The sequence below is a fragment of the Schistocerca americana genome, chromosome 3, assembly GCF_021461395.2.
Source record: "Schistocerca americana isolate TAMUIC-IGC-003095 chromosome 3, iqSchAmer2.1, whole genome shotgun sequence".
NCBI classification, from domain to species: Eukaryota; Metazoa; Arthropoda; class Insecta; order Orthoptera; family Acrididae; genus Schistocerca; species Schistocerca americana.
In genome coordinates this window covers 742275113-742296006 of record NC_060121.1, presented here as the reverse complement: position 1 = coordinate 742296006, position 20894 = coordinate 742275113, and the positions used below count along the sequence as shown (strand labels likewise).

Sequence of the window (20894 nt, the reverse complement as noted above, 5' to 3'; positions counted from 1 at the left end):
TTATTTAAGCTAATCAACATGAAGATGAGCAGGATGTTGCCATGTTTTTCTTTGCAAATATGTACTATAGCTGTAGCATAGATTCTTTCCACATCATAATGAGAAAACGCAATTATGATACATGCAACATGCTAATAATTAAACAAAACTACACTACGCATATTGTGTCTGCAAGTGAAGTTTGCAAATCATTTGTGTTGTTAGAGGAACTCCTGAGAGTAATGTCACCTGTTGACAAGTATTCAGTTCCTGTTTGGCAAATTGGTAACGAAAGTGCTATCAAATTTATTAATGGATCAGGATTTTACGAACAATCAAAACACTTAAGAGACTAGGTATCATTAGAATCATCAACTAGTTGAAGAGAAGAAGGTTAGAGTGCATTACACATCAACCAACAGACAGACAACAGAAATTCTGAAAAATGGGTAACCATTTACAAGGCTGTAGATGATGAACTTGTATGGCGTCATATATATATATATATATATATATATATATATATATATATATATATATATATATATATATATATATATATATAAACAGTTATGGGAGAGAGTGAAAGCATCAGCGTATTGAAATGTTGTTATATATACACATCACTAATCTTTAAAAGTTGTCACCTATGTTTATAAGTAAAAAAAAAGAACACCTTCTTCCCTTCAGCTCAGTAGGTGATCTTTGCTGTGCTTTAATGGTTTTGACTTGTTTTCAGTATTGCTGTACTTTTGTGGTTTCGAACAAATGCTTTGTTTTAAAATGGTATTTCATAGTTTGTCAACAGTTAATAGTCTGATTTTGTTCTGTGTGCTATCGTTCTACACACTTAACTCAATTGTATACATTAATGTAAACAATTTATGGGAGAGCTCCGTTAGGGATGTTATGTTTAAGGGAAATAAATGGAAGTACAGACTATGGTGGTGTGTTTATTCAACAAATAACAAATACAGCAATAAATAATAAAATAATTTATAAATAGACAGTTGATGTCACAAATAAATTAATTAATAAATATGAGACCCTAATAAACAGCAGCATTACTATGCGTATTGTTTATTATAATTACACACTATCATCGTCATCAATTTCATATGGTAGTTTCAAATCTAATGCTTTCAAAATTACCTTATGAAAGTGATCATGTTTCCATAAAAAAGAAAAAAAAGATGGTTTCATGTTTGTTTGAGGGACTGAACTGTTATCATTACGAAAATACATATAGTAATAAATACGACCTGCATAAGAACATTTTTCTGGACTTTGAATCAGTGATCATGTCACTTCTCTTGTTCTTCCTAACTGCAATTTAAAAATTAGTTTCCATTTCATTTATAGTGCTTTGGAACTTACTTATGAATGCTTTACAAATGCCATATTTGCCAGAAACCTGTGTCACTAAAAAAGAAAATGCTGACAGCCATAAATCGCAATTGGGCAAATGTCCTGCTCTCTTGTGACCTCCAAGATATCCCTTAAAATCTTCCATGCTAATAAGGTAATCACAAAGAGAACCAAAGCTCTGTTTATCCCATAATTCATATAACACTCAGTTTGATCTATACCAGTAATCACAATAGTAATTAGTTGATATAAATAAATACGAGTCTCGGGAAATTTAGCTGTTGAATGGTAGCAATTATCAGCAAAGCAACAATGAATTGTATGCACATTCATATACTGCAAATTGTAAATTTGGATCAAATGAATAAATGCTCTGTGGGAGTTAAAAAGTATTCAGTGCGTATCTTTTTAGTCGTTTCTTTAAATGAAACGTCAAGAGTTTCGGCAGTGTAATCTGTGGACAAGACAAGGTGCAGTTGCCGACACTTAGTTAAAACGTAATAAAGATTTTTGATATATCAACAGAAGACGAATTTCGCACACAAAAATGAAACTAGACCATCAAATGGACTACATTTGTGTGGCGGAGACTGAGGACCATATTCAGATATACAAAAAAATTAACTACACTGAATGCCGAAAAGCGTCGCACAGAAGTACCTGATTGGGAATGAAAGACACGTATCTGATTACTTCATTTGGTAGTGCAGTGGTGTGCAGTGATGGAGTGGGTACTTAGAGGTAACGTACTCCCATTGTTATCGCGTCAGAAACTCAACTACCGTGCTCTGTTTCTGCTGTCGGATTCGGAATGTTGTCTGCGACGGTGGGCAGTGGAGCCGTGGCCTCAGCAGTGACGTACTCTCCGACCTCGGTCGGCTGGGACTCAGTCTCAGGAGAGTCTGCTGTGAGCAGGCGGCCCAGCCTCCGCGCGTGCACCAGCTTGTTGATGTCGTGGAACGTCTGCAGTAGCGGCGGCCGCGACGCCGATGCGGAGCAGCCGGGGTGTAGCTGGGCGCACGGCAGCCCGTCCTGCCCGTCCTTGGCGGCCTTCATGTAGCGGAAGAAGCGCAGGATCTCCGAATTGTCCGTCGAGGGCTTCCGCAACTCGTTCAGTTCCCTGAACGCACGAAACAGAGTAGTTTTGAAATAACAATGTTAACATTTCCATTTGTGGAGATGAACAATAAACTTTAGTCACCTGCTCCAAAGAAATGGCTGAACAAAATAATCCCGTCTTCAATAGGTCCTAAATTACAAACAGATAAGATATACTAGTGACATTAAGCAGGTAAATGAGGCAGCTATGATTCATCTACATCTACATTTATACTCCGCAAGCCACCCAACGGTGTGTGGCGGAGGGCACTTTGCGTGCCACTGTTATTACCTCCCTTTCCTGTTCCAGTCGCGTATAGTTCGCGGGAAGAACGACTGCCGGAAAGCCTCCGTGCGCGCTCGAATCTCTCTAATTTTACATTCGTGATGTCCTCGGGAGGTATAAGTAGGGGGAAGCAGTATATTCGATACCTCATACAAAATGATTTTTTTAACAGCACAAGAGAAATTATAGTAACCGAAATAAAGAAAAGCCGGCCGGTGTGGCCGTGCAGTTAAAGGCGCTTCAGTCTGGAACCGCGTGACCGCTATGGTCGCAGGTTCGAATCCTGCCTCGGGCATGGATGTGTGTGATGTCCTTAGGTTAGTTAGGTCTAACTAGTTCCAAGTTCTAGGGAACTAATGACCTCAGCAGTTGAGTCCCATAGTGCTCAGAGCCATTTGAACCATTTTTTGTGAATGAAACGGGTACTTTACAACATGGCCTGGATGGGATTATGAGTAGTATCATCAGTTAGAAGTGGTGACTAAGGGAACTGCGTCTGGTTGTTCAGTACTAAGCTTGAGCATATGGATGTTGAAACTTCCTGGCAGATTAAAACTGTGTGCCGGACAGAGACTCGAACTCGGGACCATTGCCTTTCGCGGGCCCGTCCTGGTAGAAGTAAAGCTGTGAGGACGGGGCGTGAGTCGTGCTTGGGTAGCTCAGTTGGTAGAGCACTTGCCCGCGAAAGGCAAAGGTCCCGAGTTCGAGTCTCGGTCCGGCACACAGTTTTAATCTGCCAGGAAGTTTCATATCAGCGCACACTCCGCTGCAGAGTGAAAATCTCATTCTGCATATGGGTGTTGTTTATTAACTTCCGTTACTTCGAGGTAGTTGATCTTCCTCCCTTTAAGGAGCGACGTAAGACTTCCTGTTACACCTTGTAACGAAGGCCTTCTTTCAGGTGGTTTGCCAAAGGAGAGTCTCCATTTCTAAGTTTCCAACTTCTATAATGTTCCTCTAAGTGGGTGCATATTTACCCTGTCAGACTGGCCTATGCAGATAAATCTAATATTAATAATTTTCATCTATGATAACAGTGATACTCTGCAGATGCACTAGTGTAAACGTTTGATTCTACAAACATTTCACTCCACCACAATTTACCTTTTTACCTCAGGATGACGTAACGCCCTAAAACCGGTTGGTAAAATAACTAATAAATATTGTAGAATATTATACCAGTGCCGTGTGGGTTTTCATTCATAATAAACATAATGACTCTGTTTTACGCATGCCAGATCTCGTGGCCTTTGCGGCCGTTAAGGAGTGTTGGTGAATAAACGCAACCAGCCAGTAACACTTTTAAAATGCTTCATTTCAATTCCATAATCGGTTTCGGGCAACCATGGCCCTCTTCAGGTGGCTATCGTGTCCAATTACTTGTTTTTAGTATCGAACATTCCCTTCATAAAAGACAATGTTTTGAATGATTAAATGACTTATTATCGCCCAGCCCAAACCGCTAAGGATAAAACTTGAAATCTGTAGATCTGGAGAAGGAGTAGACCTTGGACTGCAGGCGTTATTTAAGAAGGGATTTTTGGAAATTCCAACCCTAAGGGGGTAAAATAGGGGGTGAAAGATTTTACGAAAATATTTCATTGCGAAAGCATTTTTAAAGTTAAATCACTGAAAATTGGTGTTTGGCTTCTCGGTTGGAGATAAAAAATACGTGTTTCACTGTTTGGAAATTCAGCCCCAATGAGGGTGAAATAGCGTCACACTGAGTCACCGACTCATCATCGCCCAGCCGACACCGCTAACGATAGAAACTTGAAGTTTGGAGAGGGTGTGATCTTAAACTGTAGAAATCGTTTAACAAGTGATTGGCCGAAATTCCACTCCAAACGGGGTGAAATAGGGGTGAAAGGCTTTTTGAAAATATATCGCTCTTCAGGGAATTTTGAAGCTAGAACTACGAAAACTAGTATTTGGTTTCTGTCAGAAAACAAAAAAAAAAAAACAAAAAAACATGTTTTAGCATTTCTGGAAATTCAACCACTAAGAGCGAAAACAGGGGGTGAAAGTTGTTTTGAAAATACGTAATTACTAAAGAAGTATTAAATATTTTTCAGGCTACATTTTGATTTCTCTCTTAGAAACTTAAAAATAAAAGTTTGGTTCTGTGTTTCTGGAAATTCAGTCCTTAAGGGAGTGCAACAGGGGACGAAAATTTTTAAGAAAATATTTCGTTACATTAAAAAAAAAATTTTAAAGCTGGATTTACAGGGTGACAATTATTGAACTATATGGAATAAAATCATGATAACTTCTGAACGGTTTGCTTTAAGACGTTCAAACTACATGGTTGGCCGCGGTGCATGATGGGATTTGTATGGTTTGGTTTAGCGACGAAGCCCACTTTCATTTGGATGGGCTCTTCAGTAGGCAAAATTGGCGTATTTGGGGGACTGAGAATCTGCATTACGCGATCAAGAAGTCTCTTCACCCTCAACGGGTGACTGTGTGGTATGCAACGTCCAGTCACGGAATAGTCAGTGCGATATTTCTTGATAGCACAATGACTACCGTTTTTGGAAGATGATTTCATGGTCATTTTGCAAAGTGACCTTGATTTCGACAAGATGTGGTCCATGCAAGACGGATATGGACCTCACCGAAGCAGGAGAGTGTTTGATGTCCTGGAGAAGCACATCTGGGACCGCATTCTGGCTCGGGGGTACCCAAATGCTTCCGTCATGGGCCTCGACTGGCCGCCATATTCTCCGGACTCCGTGTTGAGGGGCTATTGTAAAGACACGGTGTATAGATATAACCTCAAAACCGTTGTTGAGCTTAAAACAGCCATTCAGGAGGTCATGGCCAGCATCGACGTCCCGACACGTCAGCAGACATGCAGAAGTTCCCTATTCGTCTGCACCACATTATCGCCAATTACGTAGGTGCATCGAACATGTCATAAACTAAATCCGAATATCTGTAGCGACGTTTACATATTGAATAAAGTGTATGTGCACGCCGTACTTTGCAACTAATTTACATTTTATTAAATGTAATTCAGCAACTGTCACCCTGTATGAAAACTGATATTTTACTTCCCGGTTACATGTAAAAAAATATTTGTTGCTATGGAAGTATCTCCACAAGAACACAGAAGGCGTGATTAACATAGAATTAACATAGACTTTGGACTCCAGCTACCAGAATCGCTTTTTAGTCAGAAGTACATTCTGAAAAGACCATGCTTATATGGCCTTAATTATAGTGATTATCTCAGGAGGTGTTGTAGTCTGTGACCAACAGAAAAATTCGATTAAATACAGACAAAAAAATCTCAGCAGGCCGTACAGCCTACGCGAGCGAAGCACCGGGCGCTAAGGTAGTAACATATGAAGCGGTGCTAAATATACAAATATTTTTCTACAGTGAAGCGGCAGACATTTTTCTGACGAAAACATTAATGCAACCGGAAACGTTCGTCGTCTGAAGATGGTCACGAAAGCTCGAAACCGGTAATGGCACTGAAATGAAGCATTTTAAAAACATTCGTGGCTGGTTGCGTTGTTCACCAACAAACATAACAGTTTTTCTGTTTACTGGGGACGGGCCAGCAGCGGGTAAACGGGCACTCTTCAGCCACAGGATTATATAGAGTTACCCACATAAAACTTGCACCTCTTTCATTCCATGAACAGTTGAAGATACCGAAAAGAGGTTTTAGGTGTATGACAGTAGGCAGAGGGGCGCGTGATTTTGTTGCATGCAAAGTTCTTCACTCTTGTGTGATGTTGGTTAACGCCTTTAGAGAGCTCTTCGAAAGGCGAGTAAAGTGATATAACACGTTTTAATGCTAACTTTGAAACTTTTGGCAAAAAATATCCGATAAATGTGCTTGCATTTTAGTTTCGTTTCAAATGAGCTCTTGTAATTTCGCATGTTAAATGCGACTATTCGTTCTACTTAGCACTTGTTGTCTAGGCCGTGTGATATGCATGAACAACTCAACCCCCACCCGCGCACCTCACCACCCCCCACCCCCCTCCCAACCCCCCCCTACCACACCCAGGTTTGTTGCGCTCGCTCCTCCTATCATTTTCTAATCGGATAGCGTTATCCTTTAAAATTATTTCTTATATTATTTGGATGAACTTCAACGTATAAAATAATTATTCTAAACTCCTGTGAATGCTGGTAGTAGTTAACAAGACAGGAACCGCTTATATTACTGATTCATAAAATCTAGTATTCGAGGCATCTAATACTGTCCAAATACACATAAAAGGAAGCTTAATTATTAATTACTGGTAATTTAAGTTAGTCTGTGTTTTCTGGAGTCTGTGGAGGTATCTTTGTTTCTTTTCGATTTTCCTTCTGAGTGGAGGTCTTTTACCCAAATACATCCCTAGTTTGGGTTTATAGATGTTGAGTTTGTGAGTGACTTGAGACAGCAGTTTACTCATATCTGGGTCTGTCATGCGCGCAGTATGGTGTTGTTGTTGTTGTGGTCTTCAGTCCTGAGACTGGTTTGATGCAGCTCTCCATGCTACTCTATCCTGTGCAAGCTTCTTCATCTCCCAGTACTTACTGCAACCTACATCCTTCTGAATCTGCTTAATGTATTCATCTCTTGGTCTCCCTCTACGATTTTTACCCTCCGCGCTGCCCTACAATGCTAAATTTGTGATCCCTTGATGCCTCAAAACATGTCGTACCAACCGATCCCTTCTTCTAGTCAAGTTGTGCCACGAGCTTCTCTTCTCCCCAATCCTATTCAATACCTCCTCATTAGTTACGTGATCTACCCACCTTATCTTCAGCATTCTTCTGTAGCACCACATTTCGAAAGCTTCTATTCTCTTCTTGTCCAAACTAGTTATCGTCCATGTTTCACTTCCATACATGGCTACACTCCGTACAAATACTTTCAGAAACGACTTCCTGACACTTAAATCTATACTCGATGTTAACAAATTTCTCTTCTTCAGAAACGATTTCCTTGCCATTGCCAGTCTACATTTTATATCCTCTCTACTTCGACCATCATCAGTTATTTTAGTCCCTAAATAGCAAAACTCCTTTACTACTTTAAGTGTCTCATTTCCTAATCTAATTCCCGCAGCATCACCCGATTTAATTTGACTACATTCCATTATCCTCGTTTTGCTTTTGTTGATGTTCATGTTACATCCTCCTTTCAAGACACTGTCCATTCCGTTCAACTGCTCTTCCAAGTCCTTTGCTGTCTCTGACAGAATTACAATGTCATCGGCGAACCCCAAAGTTTTTACTTCTTCTCCATGAATTTTAATACCTACTCCGAATTTTTCTTTTGTTTCCTTTACTGCTTGCTCAATATACAGATTGAATAACATCGGGGAGAGGCTACAACCCTGTCTCACTCCATTCCCAACCAATGCTCCCCTTTCATGCCCCTCGACTCTTATAACTGCCATCTGGTTTCTGTACAAATTGTAAATAGCCTTTCGCTCCCTGTATTTTACCCCTGCCACCTTCAGAATTTGAAAGAGAGTATTCCAGTTAACATTGTCAAAAGCTTTCTCTAAGTCTACAAATGCTAGAAACGTAGGTTTGCCTTTTCTTAATCTTTCTTCTAAGATAAGTCGTAAGGTTAGTATTGCCTCACGTGTTCCAACATTTCTACGGAATCCAAACTGATCTTCCCCGAGGTCCGCTTCTACCAGTTTTTCCATTCGTCTGTAAAGAATTCGCGTTAGTATTTTGCAGCTGTGACTTATTAAACTGATAGTTCGGTAATTTTCACATCTGTCAACACCTGCTTTCTTTGGGATTGGAATTATTACATTCTTCTTGAAGTCTGAGGGTATTTCGTCTGCCTCATACATCTTGCTCACCAGATAGTAGATTTTTGTGAGGACTGTCTCTCCCAAGGCCATCAGTAGTTCTAATGGAATGTTGTCTACTCCCGGGGCCTTGTTTCGACTCAGGTCTTTCAGTGCTCTGTAAAACTCTTCACGCAGTATCTTATCTCCCATTTCGTCTTCATCTACATCCTCTTCCATTTCCATAATATTGTCCTCAAGTACATCGCCCTTGTATAAACCCTCTATATACTCCTTCCACCTTTCTGCCTTCCCTTCTTTGCTTAGAACTAGGTTGCCATCTGAGCTCTTGATATTCATACAAGTGGTTCTCTTCTCTCCAAAGGTCTCTTTAATTTTCCTGTAGGCTGTATCTATCTTACCCCTAGTGAGAGAAGCCTGTACATCCTTACATTTGTCCTCTAGCCATCCCTGCTTAGCCATTTTGCACTTCCTGTCGATCTCATTTTTGAGACGTTTGTATTCCTTTTTGCCTGCTTCATTTACTGCATTTTTATATTTTCTCCTTTCATCAATTAAATTCAATATTTCTTCTGTTACCCAAGGATTTCTATTAGCCCTCGTCTTTTTACCTACTTGATCGTCTGCTGCCTTCACTACTTCATCCCTCAGAGCTACCCATTCTTCTTCTACTGTATTTCCTTCCCCAATTCCTGTCAATTGTTCCCTTATGCTCTCCCTGAAACTCTCTACAACCTCTGGTTCTTTCAGTTTATCCAGGGCCCATCTCCTTAAATTCCCACCTTTTTGCAGTTTCTTCAGTTTCAATCTGCAGTTCATAACCAATAGACAGTGGTCAGAATCCACATCTGCCCCTGGAAATGTCTTACAATTTAAAATCTGGTTCCTAAATCTCTGTCTTACCATTATATAATCTATCTGATACCTTTTAGTATCTCCAGGATTCTTCCAGGTATACAACCTTCTTTTATGATTCGTGAACCAAGTGTTAGCTATGATTAAGTTATGCTCTGTGCAAAATTCTACAAGGCGGCTTCCTCTTTCATTTCTTCCCCCCAATCCATATTCACCTACTATGTTTCCTTCTCTCCCTTTTCCTACTGACGAATTACAGTCACCCATAACTATTAAATTTTCGTCTCCCTTCACTACCTGAATAATTTCTTTTATCTCGTCATACATTTCATCTATTTCTTCATCATCTGCAGAGCTAGTTGGCATATAAACTTGTACTACTGTAGTAGGCATGGGCTTTGTGTCTATCTTGGCCACAATAATGCGTTCACTATGCTGTTTGTTGTAGCTAACCCACACTCATATTTTTTTATTCATTATTAAACCTACTCCTGCATTACCCTTATTTGATTTTGTATTTATAACCCTGTAATCACCTGACCAAAAGTCTTGTTCCTTCTGCCACCGAACTTCACTAATTCCCACTATATCTAACTTAAACCTATCCATTTCCCTTTTTAAATTTTCTAACCTACCTGCCCGATTAAGGGATCTGACATTCCACGCTCCGATCCGTAGAACGCCAGTTTTCTTTCTCCTGATAACGACGTCCTCTTGAGTAGTTCCCGCCCGGAGATCCGAATGGGGGACTATTTTACCTCCGGAATATTTTACCCAAGAGGACGCCATCATCATTTAATCATACAGTAAAGCTGCATGCCCTCGGGAAAAATTACGGCTGTAGTTTCCCCTTGCTTTCAGCCGTTCGCAGTACCAGCACAGCAAGGCCGTTTTGGTTAATGTTACAAGGCCAGATCAGTCAATCATCCAGACTGTTGCCCCTGCAACTACTGAAAAGGCTGGTGCCCCTCTTCAGGAACCACATGTTTGTCTGGCCTCTCAACAGATACCCCTCCGTTGTGGTTGCACCTACGGTACGGCTATCTGTATCGCTGAGGCACGCAAGCCTCCCCACCAACGGCAAGGTCCATTGTTCATGGTGGGGGGGGGGGGGGGGGTATGGTGTATGCTACCGAAAAGTTTTGCTAGAGAAACTGAGAGCCACAGCAGTGTGACTGAATATCACTAGGAGCATAGAATAGTTTTTCGTGACAAGTGTACATGGTTCCTAAACGAGTTTTAAACAATTTTATCATATGATGACATGGTTGGAGACCGTGGCTGTTATTTGAAAACCAATGTTGAAGGTGATGAGACAGCAATGAAAGCGTGAAAGCCCTCTGACGATGAATTGTAATGATTCGAAACCGGTAAATGTACCTTTGAATAAAGGAACTTAAAATAAATTTGTGTCTGGTTGCCGTCTCAAAGAGTTTAAAACAACCGAAGAAGTTCCAGATTCATTCTACTGTGAGTTACAGAAGTAACACTGACAGTTATCTGTACATTCTTGGCAGACCCAAACTGTACAGCGGCATTCAACCTCCTGAGCTATTCCGTACTGCTTCAATGGTTGACTTAACTTCGGGTCAGTCTACTTTTTTCACATTAAAGGATTATTTCTGAGACGATTCAAGCGGTATTTTCCGTCCCACGGTCAGAGGCATGCAAAAGACAAAGGTCACAGGGTGTTGTTTTGACCTGTTGGGGAAATTCATTTCAAAACACAGTGTAAAGTAGTGTGGGAGCTTCACTTTGAACCTGAAAGCCTCATCTCAGCCTGCTGATGATACGACACTACGGAAAAAGAAGAATGTCGAAAATTCTCATATGCCTGCAGTACTTATGTTGCAGAGGTCAATGGGCTTTTAGTATGCTTTTTATTTCCAAGAATTGATTTGTAAAACTGGAAGCTCAGGAATAACGTGTTCGCGTTAAAAAGGGTGTAAGACAGGGGTTTAGTCTCTCGCCCCTACTGTTCGGTCTATAGATCGAAGAAACAATGACGAAAATGAAAGAAAGGCTCAACAGTGGAATTAAAATTCAAGGGGGAAGGATATCAGGTACACGATTCACTGAATACAATGCTATCATCAGTGAAAGTGAAGAAGAACTATGGTATCTGTGGGCTGGAATGGACAGTCCAATGAGTACAGAAAATGGATTGAGAGTGGACAGACGAAAGACGAAAGTAATGAGGAGTATAAGAATTGAGAACAGCGAGAAACTTAACATCAGGTTTGATGGTCATGAAGCAGATGAAGTTAAGGAATTCTACTACCTAGATATCAAAGTAACCTATGACGGAGGGAGAAAGAAGGACATAAAAAGTAGACTAGCACTGCCAAAGAGGGAATTCTTGGCCAAGAGAAGTCTACTAGTATCAAACAGTGACCTTAATATGAGGAAGAAATTTCTAAGAATGTTCGTTTGGAGCACAGCATTGTATGGCAGTGAAACATGGACTGTGGGAAAACCGGAACAGAAGAGAATCGAAACATTTGAGATGTGGTGATACAGACGAATGTTGAAAATTAGGTGGACTGATAAGGTAAGGAATGAGAAGGTTCTGCGCAGAATCGGAGAGGAAAAGAATATGTGTAACACACTGACAAGAAGGAGGGACAGGATGATTGAACACCTTTTAAGACACCGGGAAATGACTTCCATGGTACTAGAGGGAGCTGTAGAGGGTAAAAACTGTAGAGGAAGACAGAGACTGGATTACATACAGCAAATAATTAGCTGTCAGTGCTATTCTGAAATGAAAAGTTTACCACCGAAGAGAAATTCGTGGCGGGCCTCATCAAACCAGTCCGAAGACCGATGATTCAAAAAAGCAATTGTTCAGAACTGAAACATATGATATAAAATTAGACTAGTTGCACAGAACATATCGAGTTGGTCTTCTGTAAAAATATACAATTTTTTCATGAAGACGTGTCATCTGGGTGGAATTCCCAAAAAAATACCTAGTATCAACCACGTCTGAAAAATCTCAGAAATCACTATAAAAACGTGCAATACTCATTTAAAAGAACTTGTCTTTATTATCCTTTGGTCATCAGTTTATCAATTGGGTTTGCGATGCTACCTTTACAATGTGTGCTGTGCTCACCTCTATTTCGTACCTGCTGCAACAAGTGTCCTCAATAACCTGTGCTACATGTGCCAATTCTTGTCACAGCTCCCCCCCCTCCCCCCCAACCCCCCGCCCCGTCACCCCCCGTCTAATCGCATCACCAGCTGAGAGATTAATTAAACCCTGGCTGTCAGTTCCTCATGTGTTCCAAGACTTTTACTAACGCCAAACTGGTCATCGTCCACAGTGACTTCGCAATATCTCATTTTAATACGCAAGTAACGAAGTAATCGGTGCCTCTGCAGTTCGCATGGGAAAGACCAGCCCCTCCCCCCCAACCCCCCGCCCCGTCACCCCCCGTCTAATCGCATCACCAGCTGAGAGATTAATTAAACCCTGGCTGTCAGTTCCTCATGTGTTCCAAGACTTTTACTAACGCCAAACTGGTCATCGTCCACAGTGACTTCGCAATATCTCATTTTAATACGCAAGTAACGAAGTAATCGGTGCCTCTGCAGTTCGCATGGGAAAGAGTTACAAGAGGAGGACGCTAGGTGAATACTTTCTCCAAGCAGCTTCTAGTGCGAGAACATTCCCAGGAACTCGCAGATAAACTTCACTAGAGGGCTTGCTCATCTTCCGGTTGACATTGTGTGGCAGCTAAAGAGTCCTTTGAACTCAAATGCTGTAACCTGTAACCTCTTGAAAATGGTTCAAATGGCTTTGAGCACTACCGGACTTAATTTCAGAGGTCATCGGTCCCCTAGAACTTAGAACTACTTAAACTTAACTAACCTAAGGACATCACACACATCCATGCCCGAGGCAGGATTCGAACCTGCGACAGCTGCGGTCGCGCGGTTCCAGACTGTAGTGCCTAGAACCGCTCGGTCACCCCGGGCGGCAACCTGTATCCACGTGAATTCGCATGTGACAGAGAACGAATTTTCCCATTACCGTCAGAAATGCATAGTCAAGAGGAACTAAACATGGGCATAGCCAGGGCGTGGCCCAAATGTAGTGTCTACAGAAATTTGTATGGAAGCAGATCCTGTATATCTCGCTTCCCGCGCCCGGATTCCCGGTTTCGATTCCCGGCGGGGTCAGGGATTTTCTCTGCCTCGTGATGACTGGGTGTAGTGTGATGTCCTTAGGTTAGTTAGGTTTAAGTAGTTCTAAGTTCTAGGGGACTGATGACCATAGATGTTAAGTCCCATAGTGCTCAGAGCCAGCAAGATCCTGTATATGAGTTACAGAAGTTGGTTATTAACACTTTCAAGCCAGACAATCAAGAGTTCATTATAGCAAGTGGAATGCAGTGACTGTGAAGTAATGGGGAAAAATGATATAAAGGCGGACGAGACACTGGACGTGTTAGTGGTCTGATGTGAACGTAACTGCTCAATATTTGACGACACTATTGTGCTAACAAGTTTATTGAAATGCATCGTGTATGAGTTTAAGACATGCACAGGGTATGTGTGTTTTCATTTCAGTACTCACGCTAACTAATGTAACTTGTTGTAACTGCTGAGACAGTGGCAAAACTAGCATAATGGTTACACTTTTTCAGTTTACATGCGGACTTCAGATTTGTGATCCTTGCTCCATACCTGCCATGGTTGCACGAAACCCCTTGCGTCAGAGATATGAAGGTCAACTTTGCTTTTTTTTTAAATGGGGTGCTAAAGTTTGGTATTTATTTTCTGATAACGGCTATCGAGACGAATCCAATGATGTGTAACAGTAAGGTCTTTCAAGGTCAACGAAGGTCACAAAGGTGGCAGGAACGTCCATTTATAGAAAGTGTTCTAAGTGATGACCATTGGTATCAATACAGTGCTGCAATCTTCTTATCATGGATTTAGTGGTATTCCTTATCACTTCGGCGCTTAGCGAAGTACATGCACTGACAATTCTCTCTCGTATATAGTGCAAATAGCAAATATTCGCCGAATATGGCGTATCCATGTAGAATGCCACTGATATGTAAACACCATTCGACGTTTTCGCAATACAACACTAATAGGAACGGTAAGTTTAGTATCGTCGAATCAAGCGAATGTGAATGATGTATTCCTTGGAAGTCGGTATGCTTCTTATTTACGGAGAATGCCAATCAAATGAGTCCCCTAGACTTAGAACTACTTAAACTTAACTAACCTAAGGGCATCACACACATCCAAGCCCGAGGCAGGATTCGAACCTGCGACCGTAGCAGCAGTGCGTTTCCGGACTGAAGCGGCTGGAATCGCTCGGCCACAGAGGCCGGCGAGGAAACGGAAATTGGTACTCTTGCCACTGTGGTTCGAGATCCATGTGTTAGTTCGCATCAAATATCAAGGGAATCTGACATGAGCCAGAATAGAGAAGTTCGTGTTCTGCATCGCCATAAATATCATCCTTACCATATCAGTCTCCACCAAGAATTAAATGGTACGCATTGTATGCGTCGCACTGAATTCTGCGGATTGTTTCAGTGTCAGATTCAGAGGAATGTAGCCGGCCGCGGTGGTCTCGCGGTTCTAGGCGCTCAGTCCGGAACCGCGGGACTGCTACGGTCGCAGGTTCGAATCCTGCCTCGGGCATGGATGTGTGTGATGTCCTTAGGTTAGTTAGGTTTAAGTAGTTCTAAGTTCTAGGGGACTGATGACCACAGATGTTAAGTCCCATAGTACTCAGAGGCATTTGAACCATTTTTCAGAGGGATGTCACATTTATTGATTTTATTTGATATACTGACGAGGCTACATTCACGAACCATGGATATGTTAATTTACATAACATACATTATTGGTCAACTGAAAATCCATGTTGACTGCAGCAAGTTGCACACCAACAACCATGTTCGGTGAATGTATGGTGTGGGATCCTGGAGGACAGAAGTATAGGCCCCTATTTCATTGAAGGAAATCTTAATGGTAGGAAGTACACCACATTCCTGCAAGAAACATTAGGTCTATTATTGGAAGAAATACCTTTAGGAACAAGGAACAGGATGTGGTATCAACAAGACGGGTGTCTGGCACATTTTTCTCTGATGGCTAGAAATGAGTTGCAGAGACAATTCCCAAATCGTTGAATTGGACGCGGAGGAGATGCGCGGCGGCCGGCTCGTTCGCCAGACATAGCGCCTCTGGATTTGTTCTTGTGGGGATTTGTAAGAGACATTGCTTATAAAGACGTTCCAACTACACTTGAAGATATGCAAGAGAGAACTGTCAGAGCATGTGCTTTGATAAGTGCCGACGTGACAAGGAATACAATTTAGTCCATGATAAGAAGATTGCAACATTGTATTGATACCAATGGTCATCAATTCGAACACCTTCTGTAAATGGACGTTCATGCCACCTTTGTGATCTTCGTTGACCTTCAAGACCTTACTGTTACACATCAGAAAACAAGTACCAAACTATCCGTTGTCCCATGCAACATTTGTCCAACAAACTTTTCAGCTCCTTTCGTACTTTCGGAGCTATTCTTGGTGGCAATAGTTAGTGACTCATCCTGCATATATACGTTTTGCATTAGCGGCCCATCAACAACTGATAATCTACTTCATTTCAATAACCCAGTGAATGGATTGCAGGTACATTTGAACTGAAGTATTCAGTGTGCCTACGGAAGTGTCGAAGATTGATAGCCTTTATCTCACACCTTGTGACCTTAATATACGTGGATTATATGATGCATGGAGACATGGAAAAAGGTATAGTAGTTTACATATTGATGAGACCAGTGATTGGTCTCTGAGGGAGAGATGAAGTTCAAGCTAGAATACAAGGCAGAAAAAAACTATACATCATACAAGAAATCAACTATTCTTCCTGTTTCTATTACTAAAGAAAACAACTGAGAACTGAAGGCTGTTAATAGATCGTTATTTAGTCCTGATTTTTATCTGTACTGATTTTCAGCAGAAGGGTGACTATGATGATTTTCTCAAGGTCGCGTGATTTGCAGGTGCTCCAGACATGAGGGATCCACTTAGGCTGTACCTGCATGTGAGATTTTCCCAAACGCCTGACAGGTAAAGTTTAGCTGAAGTGTCTGCTTCGCTCTGAAGTAGTTGCTCCATTTAAAGCCTGACAGAAAGCAAAGCGATGACACCGAGTCCCAAACGCCTGGGGACAGTTGAGCAAAGCACACCCTTTCCCATAACAAACAAGTGGATTTGTTCTTCGGTTGCTGCCTTCTTGACAAGTCAGGAAAGCTGACAAACATTTGAGGCAGTTCCTGGTGGTGAACAGTCTGCTAGAGAACCAGCAACCAACTCTAGAAGATGCCAAAATACGCAGGTAGAGTGAGAAGACGTGAGAGTTCCCAGGTTGCCAGCCGCCGCTTAATTGGAAATTTTGTCATCCTCTTTGAAGATTGTCGTGTGACTAAAGTAGTGTCTGTCGCTCATTGGATGAGACTGAGTTCTCCTTCCCACTATTTACAGAGACGATACGACAGGAAATCCACTGTCCTGGAAGAGTTAGTGCAGTGCCGTTAACAAAGAAGAAGACAAGAGCTGGAAGAATTTCTTGAGAAAGGTCGCAAGCGGTTCAAGAGACTTCACCAGTTCAAACACCTGAGATCTTGGTTTACCGGTGACAACACGATGGGAGTGGACATCAAGTAAAGGTTATCAGTGAGAATAAAATACAAATATTCTCTCAGAGAGATGCGCAGCTCATAACGAATATCAGCTTTTAATAGTTTCCATAATGAAATATTGTCTCAAAATATGGCAGAAAACCCAAAGAGATTCTGGTCGTATGTAAAGCACACCAGCGGCAAGAAACAATCCATACTGTCACTGCGCGATAGCGATGGAAATGTCACCGATGATGGGGCCACTAAAGCAGAGAGAGCTTCTGTAAAGTTTGGAAGGTAGGAGACGAGGTACTGGCAGAAGTACAGCTGTGAGTACCGGTTGTGAGTCGTGCTTCGGTAGCTCAGTTGGTAGAGCACTTGCCCACGAAAGGCAAAGGTCCCGAGTTCGAGTCTCGGTCGGGCACACAGTTTTAATCTGCCAGGAAGTTTCATATCAGCGCACACTCCGCTGCAGAGTGAAAATCTCATTCTGGAAACATCCCCCAGGCTGTGGCTAAGCCATGTCTCCGCAATATCCTTTCTTTCAGGAGTGCTAGTTCTGCAAGGTTCGCAGGAGAGCTTCTGTAAAGTTTGGAAGGTAGGAGACGAGGTACTGGCAGAAGTAAAGCTGTGAGTACCGGGTGTGAGTCGTGCTTCGGTAGCTCAGTTGGTAGAGCACTTGCCCGCGAAAGGCAAAGGTCCCGAGTTCGAGTCTCGGTCGGGCACACAGTTTTAATCTGTCAGGAAGTTTCATATCAGCGCACACTCCGCTGCAGAGTGAAAATCTCGTTCTCTTACTAAATACAGTTTTCCGTAATACCTTCACGTAGTAAAACTAAGTAAATATTCCAGAATTCGAAATCAGAACAGCAAATAGCATGAGTGACATAAAATTAGAGACCTTTTGTTGTTGTTGTGGTCTTCAGTCCTGAGACTGGTTTGATGCAGCTCTCCATGCTACTCTATCCTGTGCAAGCTCCTTCATCTCCCAGTACTTACTGCAACCTACGTCCTTCTGAATCAGCTTAGGTGTTGCGAAACAACTCAAATCACTTAAGAAAGGCAAGTCTTCCGGTCCAGATGGTATACCAATCAGGTTCCTCTCAGAGTATGCAGACACAATAGCGCCTTTCTTAGCAATCATATACAACCATTCACTTGACGAAAAGTCTGTTCCTAAAGACTGGAAAGTAGCACAGGTCACACCAATATTCAAGAAAGGAAATAGGAGTAACACATTGAATTACTGACCCATATCACTACCTCAATTTGCAGAAGGATTTTGGAGCATATACTGTACTCGACCATTATGAATCGCCTTGAAGAAAATGTCTTATTGATACATAACCAACACGGCTTCAGACAATATCGTTCTTGTGCAACACAGCTTGCTCTTTATTCCCATGAAGTAATGAGTGCTGTCGACATGGGATCTCGGATCGATTCCATATTCCTAGATTTCCAGAAGGCTTTTGATACCGTTCCTCACAAGCGACTATTAATCAAATTGCATGCATATGGAGTATTGTCTCAGTTGTGAGACTGGATTCGTGATTTCCTCTCAGAGAGGTCACAGCACGTAGTGATAGACGGTAAATCATCGAGTAGAACAAAAGCGATATCTGCCGTTCCGCAAGGTAGTGTCATAGGCCCTCTGCTGTTTCTGATTTATATAAATGATCTAGGTGATAATCTGAGCAGCCCCCTTAGATTGTTTGCAGAAGACGTTGTTATTTACCGTCTAGTAAAATCATCAGACGATCAATTCCAATTACAAAACGATCTAGAGAGAATTTCTGTATGGTGCGAAAAGTGGCAATTAGCACTAAGCAAAGAAAAGTGCAAGGTCATCCACATGGGTACTAAAAGAAATCCGATAAATTTTGGGTATACGATAAATCGCACAAGTCAAAGGGCTGTCAATTCGACTAAATACCTAGGAATTACAATTACGAGCAATTTAAATTGGAAAGACCACATAGATAGTATTGTGGGGAAAGCGAAACAAAGACTGCGCTTTGTTGGCAGAACACTTAGAAGATGCGACAAACCCACTAAAGAGACAGCCTACATTACACTTGACCGTCCTCTGCTGGAATACTGCTGCGCGTTATGGGATCCTTACCAGGTAGGATTGACGGAGGACATCGAAAAAGTGCAAAGAAGGGCAGCTCGTTTCGTGTTGTCGCGCAATAGGTGTGAGAGTGTCACTGATACGATACGCGAGTTGGGACGGCAGTCCCTGAAAGGCGGTTTTCTTTGCGGCGAGATCTATTTACGAAATTTCAATCACCAACGTTCTCTTCCTAATGCGTAAATATTTTGTTGATACCCACCTACGTAGTGAGAAATGATTATCATAATAAAATAAGAGAAATCAGAGCTCGAACGGAAAGATTTAGGTGTTCCTTTTTCCCACGCGCCATTCGAGAGTGGAATGGTAGAGAAGTAGTATGAAAATGGTTCGATTAACCTTCTGCCAGGCATTTAAGTGTCAATTGCAGAGTAACCATGTAGATGTAGATGTATAACACTAATATGACAACCTATAACACAGTGATACGGTCAGCAGTAATGTACGTTCAGAAATCTGGAGCATGACTAAGCGTGAAAATGAAAAACTGTTAATATTTGAAACCAGAGTAACGAGGAAGATTTGGTGACCAATCTTAGATAAAGGAGAATGCAGGAGGAGGAAGAACGAAGAAATCTACCTCGGTGCAACAGCCAACAACCTTACAAAAGCTGAAGAATAGAAGAATCAAGTGGGTCGGCCATGTAGCGCGTGTGCCAGAAGTAAGACAGATGAAGAAGCGTTTGAGGGGAAACCAAACATGAGACGCCCCATAAGACGACAGAGGCAGCGCTTGAGGGATGATCTAGCGACGGACGTGGCAGTCCTGGGGTTGGGTACACTTGGGGGAACCGATCACAAAACAGGAAGCAGGAAGCAATGGAGGCAATTTGTGGAAGCAGCGCATAGTCTGGAGGACCAGTGATAGCTCGGTATGTATGTACGGGTATGTATGAAAATACTTGTACGATTTTAAGCGAAAAGCGTGGTGTATAACGAATTCATTTTCATTCAAGTAATAATTTTCTGCTTTTTATTCTTGTGTGTGTGAAATTTTTCAGTCGATTTCAAACGTTTTGATGAGGTTACAACAGAAACATGTGGTAAATTTCAGTTTCATTTCATTTTCTCTTCGCCTGACTCGGCCAATATATCGGTATATCTCACGAAAAAAATGGTTCAAATGACTCTAAGCACTGTGGGACTTACCATCTGAGTTCATCAGTCGCCTAGACTTAGAACTACTTAAACCTAACTAACGTAAGGCCATCACACACATACATGCCCGAGGCAGGATTCGAACCTGCAACCGTAGCAGGCGCGCGGTTCCGGACTGAAGCACCTAGAACCGCTCGACCCCTATATCTCACGAAAAGACCTTGAATGAGAGAGATTCGAGCACACACGGAGGCTAACCAGTAATTCTATAACTACATCTGTATGAATACTCTGCTAGTCACAATTAAGTCGCTGGAAAAGAGTTCATTGAACCACCTTCGAGCTATTTATCTACCGTTCCAATCTCGAGCAGCGCGCGGAAAATGGAATACTTAAGTTTTTCTGTGCGAGCTCTTATTTAACTGTGATCATCATGGCTTCCTATGTAGGTGGATGTCAACAAAATACTGCAGACTGAAATTTCATGAGGGCTGCTACAACGAAAAAACGCTTTTGTATTAGTTTGCCACTCGAATTAAAGTATCGTATACGTGGCACTCTCTCTCCCCAATTTCGCGACAATACAATACGAGCCGCCCTTATCTGGACCTTTTCGATGTCCTCCGT

General features: G+C 41.9%; 1 protein-coding gene across 1 annotated transcript in view; it reads right to left on the bottom strand.

Annotated features, from left to right (window-relative positions):
• Positions 1 to 1063: 1063 nt before the first annotated feature.
• The window catches only part of LOC124607130, a 151786-nt gene continuing 131955 nt past the window's right edge, over positions 1064 to 20894 (bottom strand). Inside the window, exon 4 of the mRNA XM_047139336.1 lies at positions 1064 to 2467. Within this exon, the coding sequence (XP_046995292.1) occupies positions 2122 to 2467 (346 nt within the window). The 3' untranslated portion in view covers positions 1064 to 2121. The remainder of the gene's footprint in view (positions 2468 to 20894) is intronic.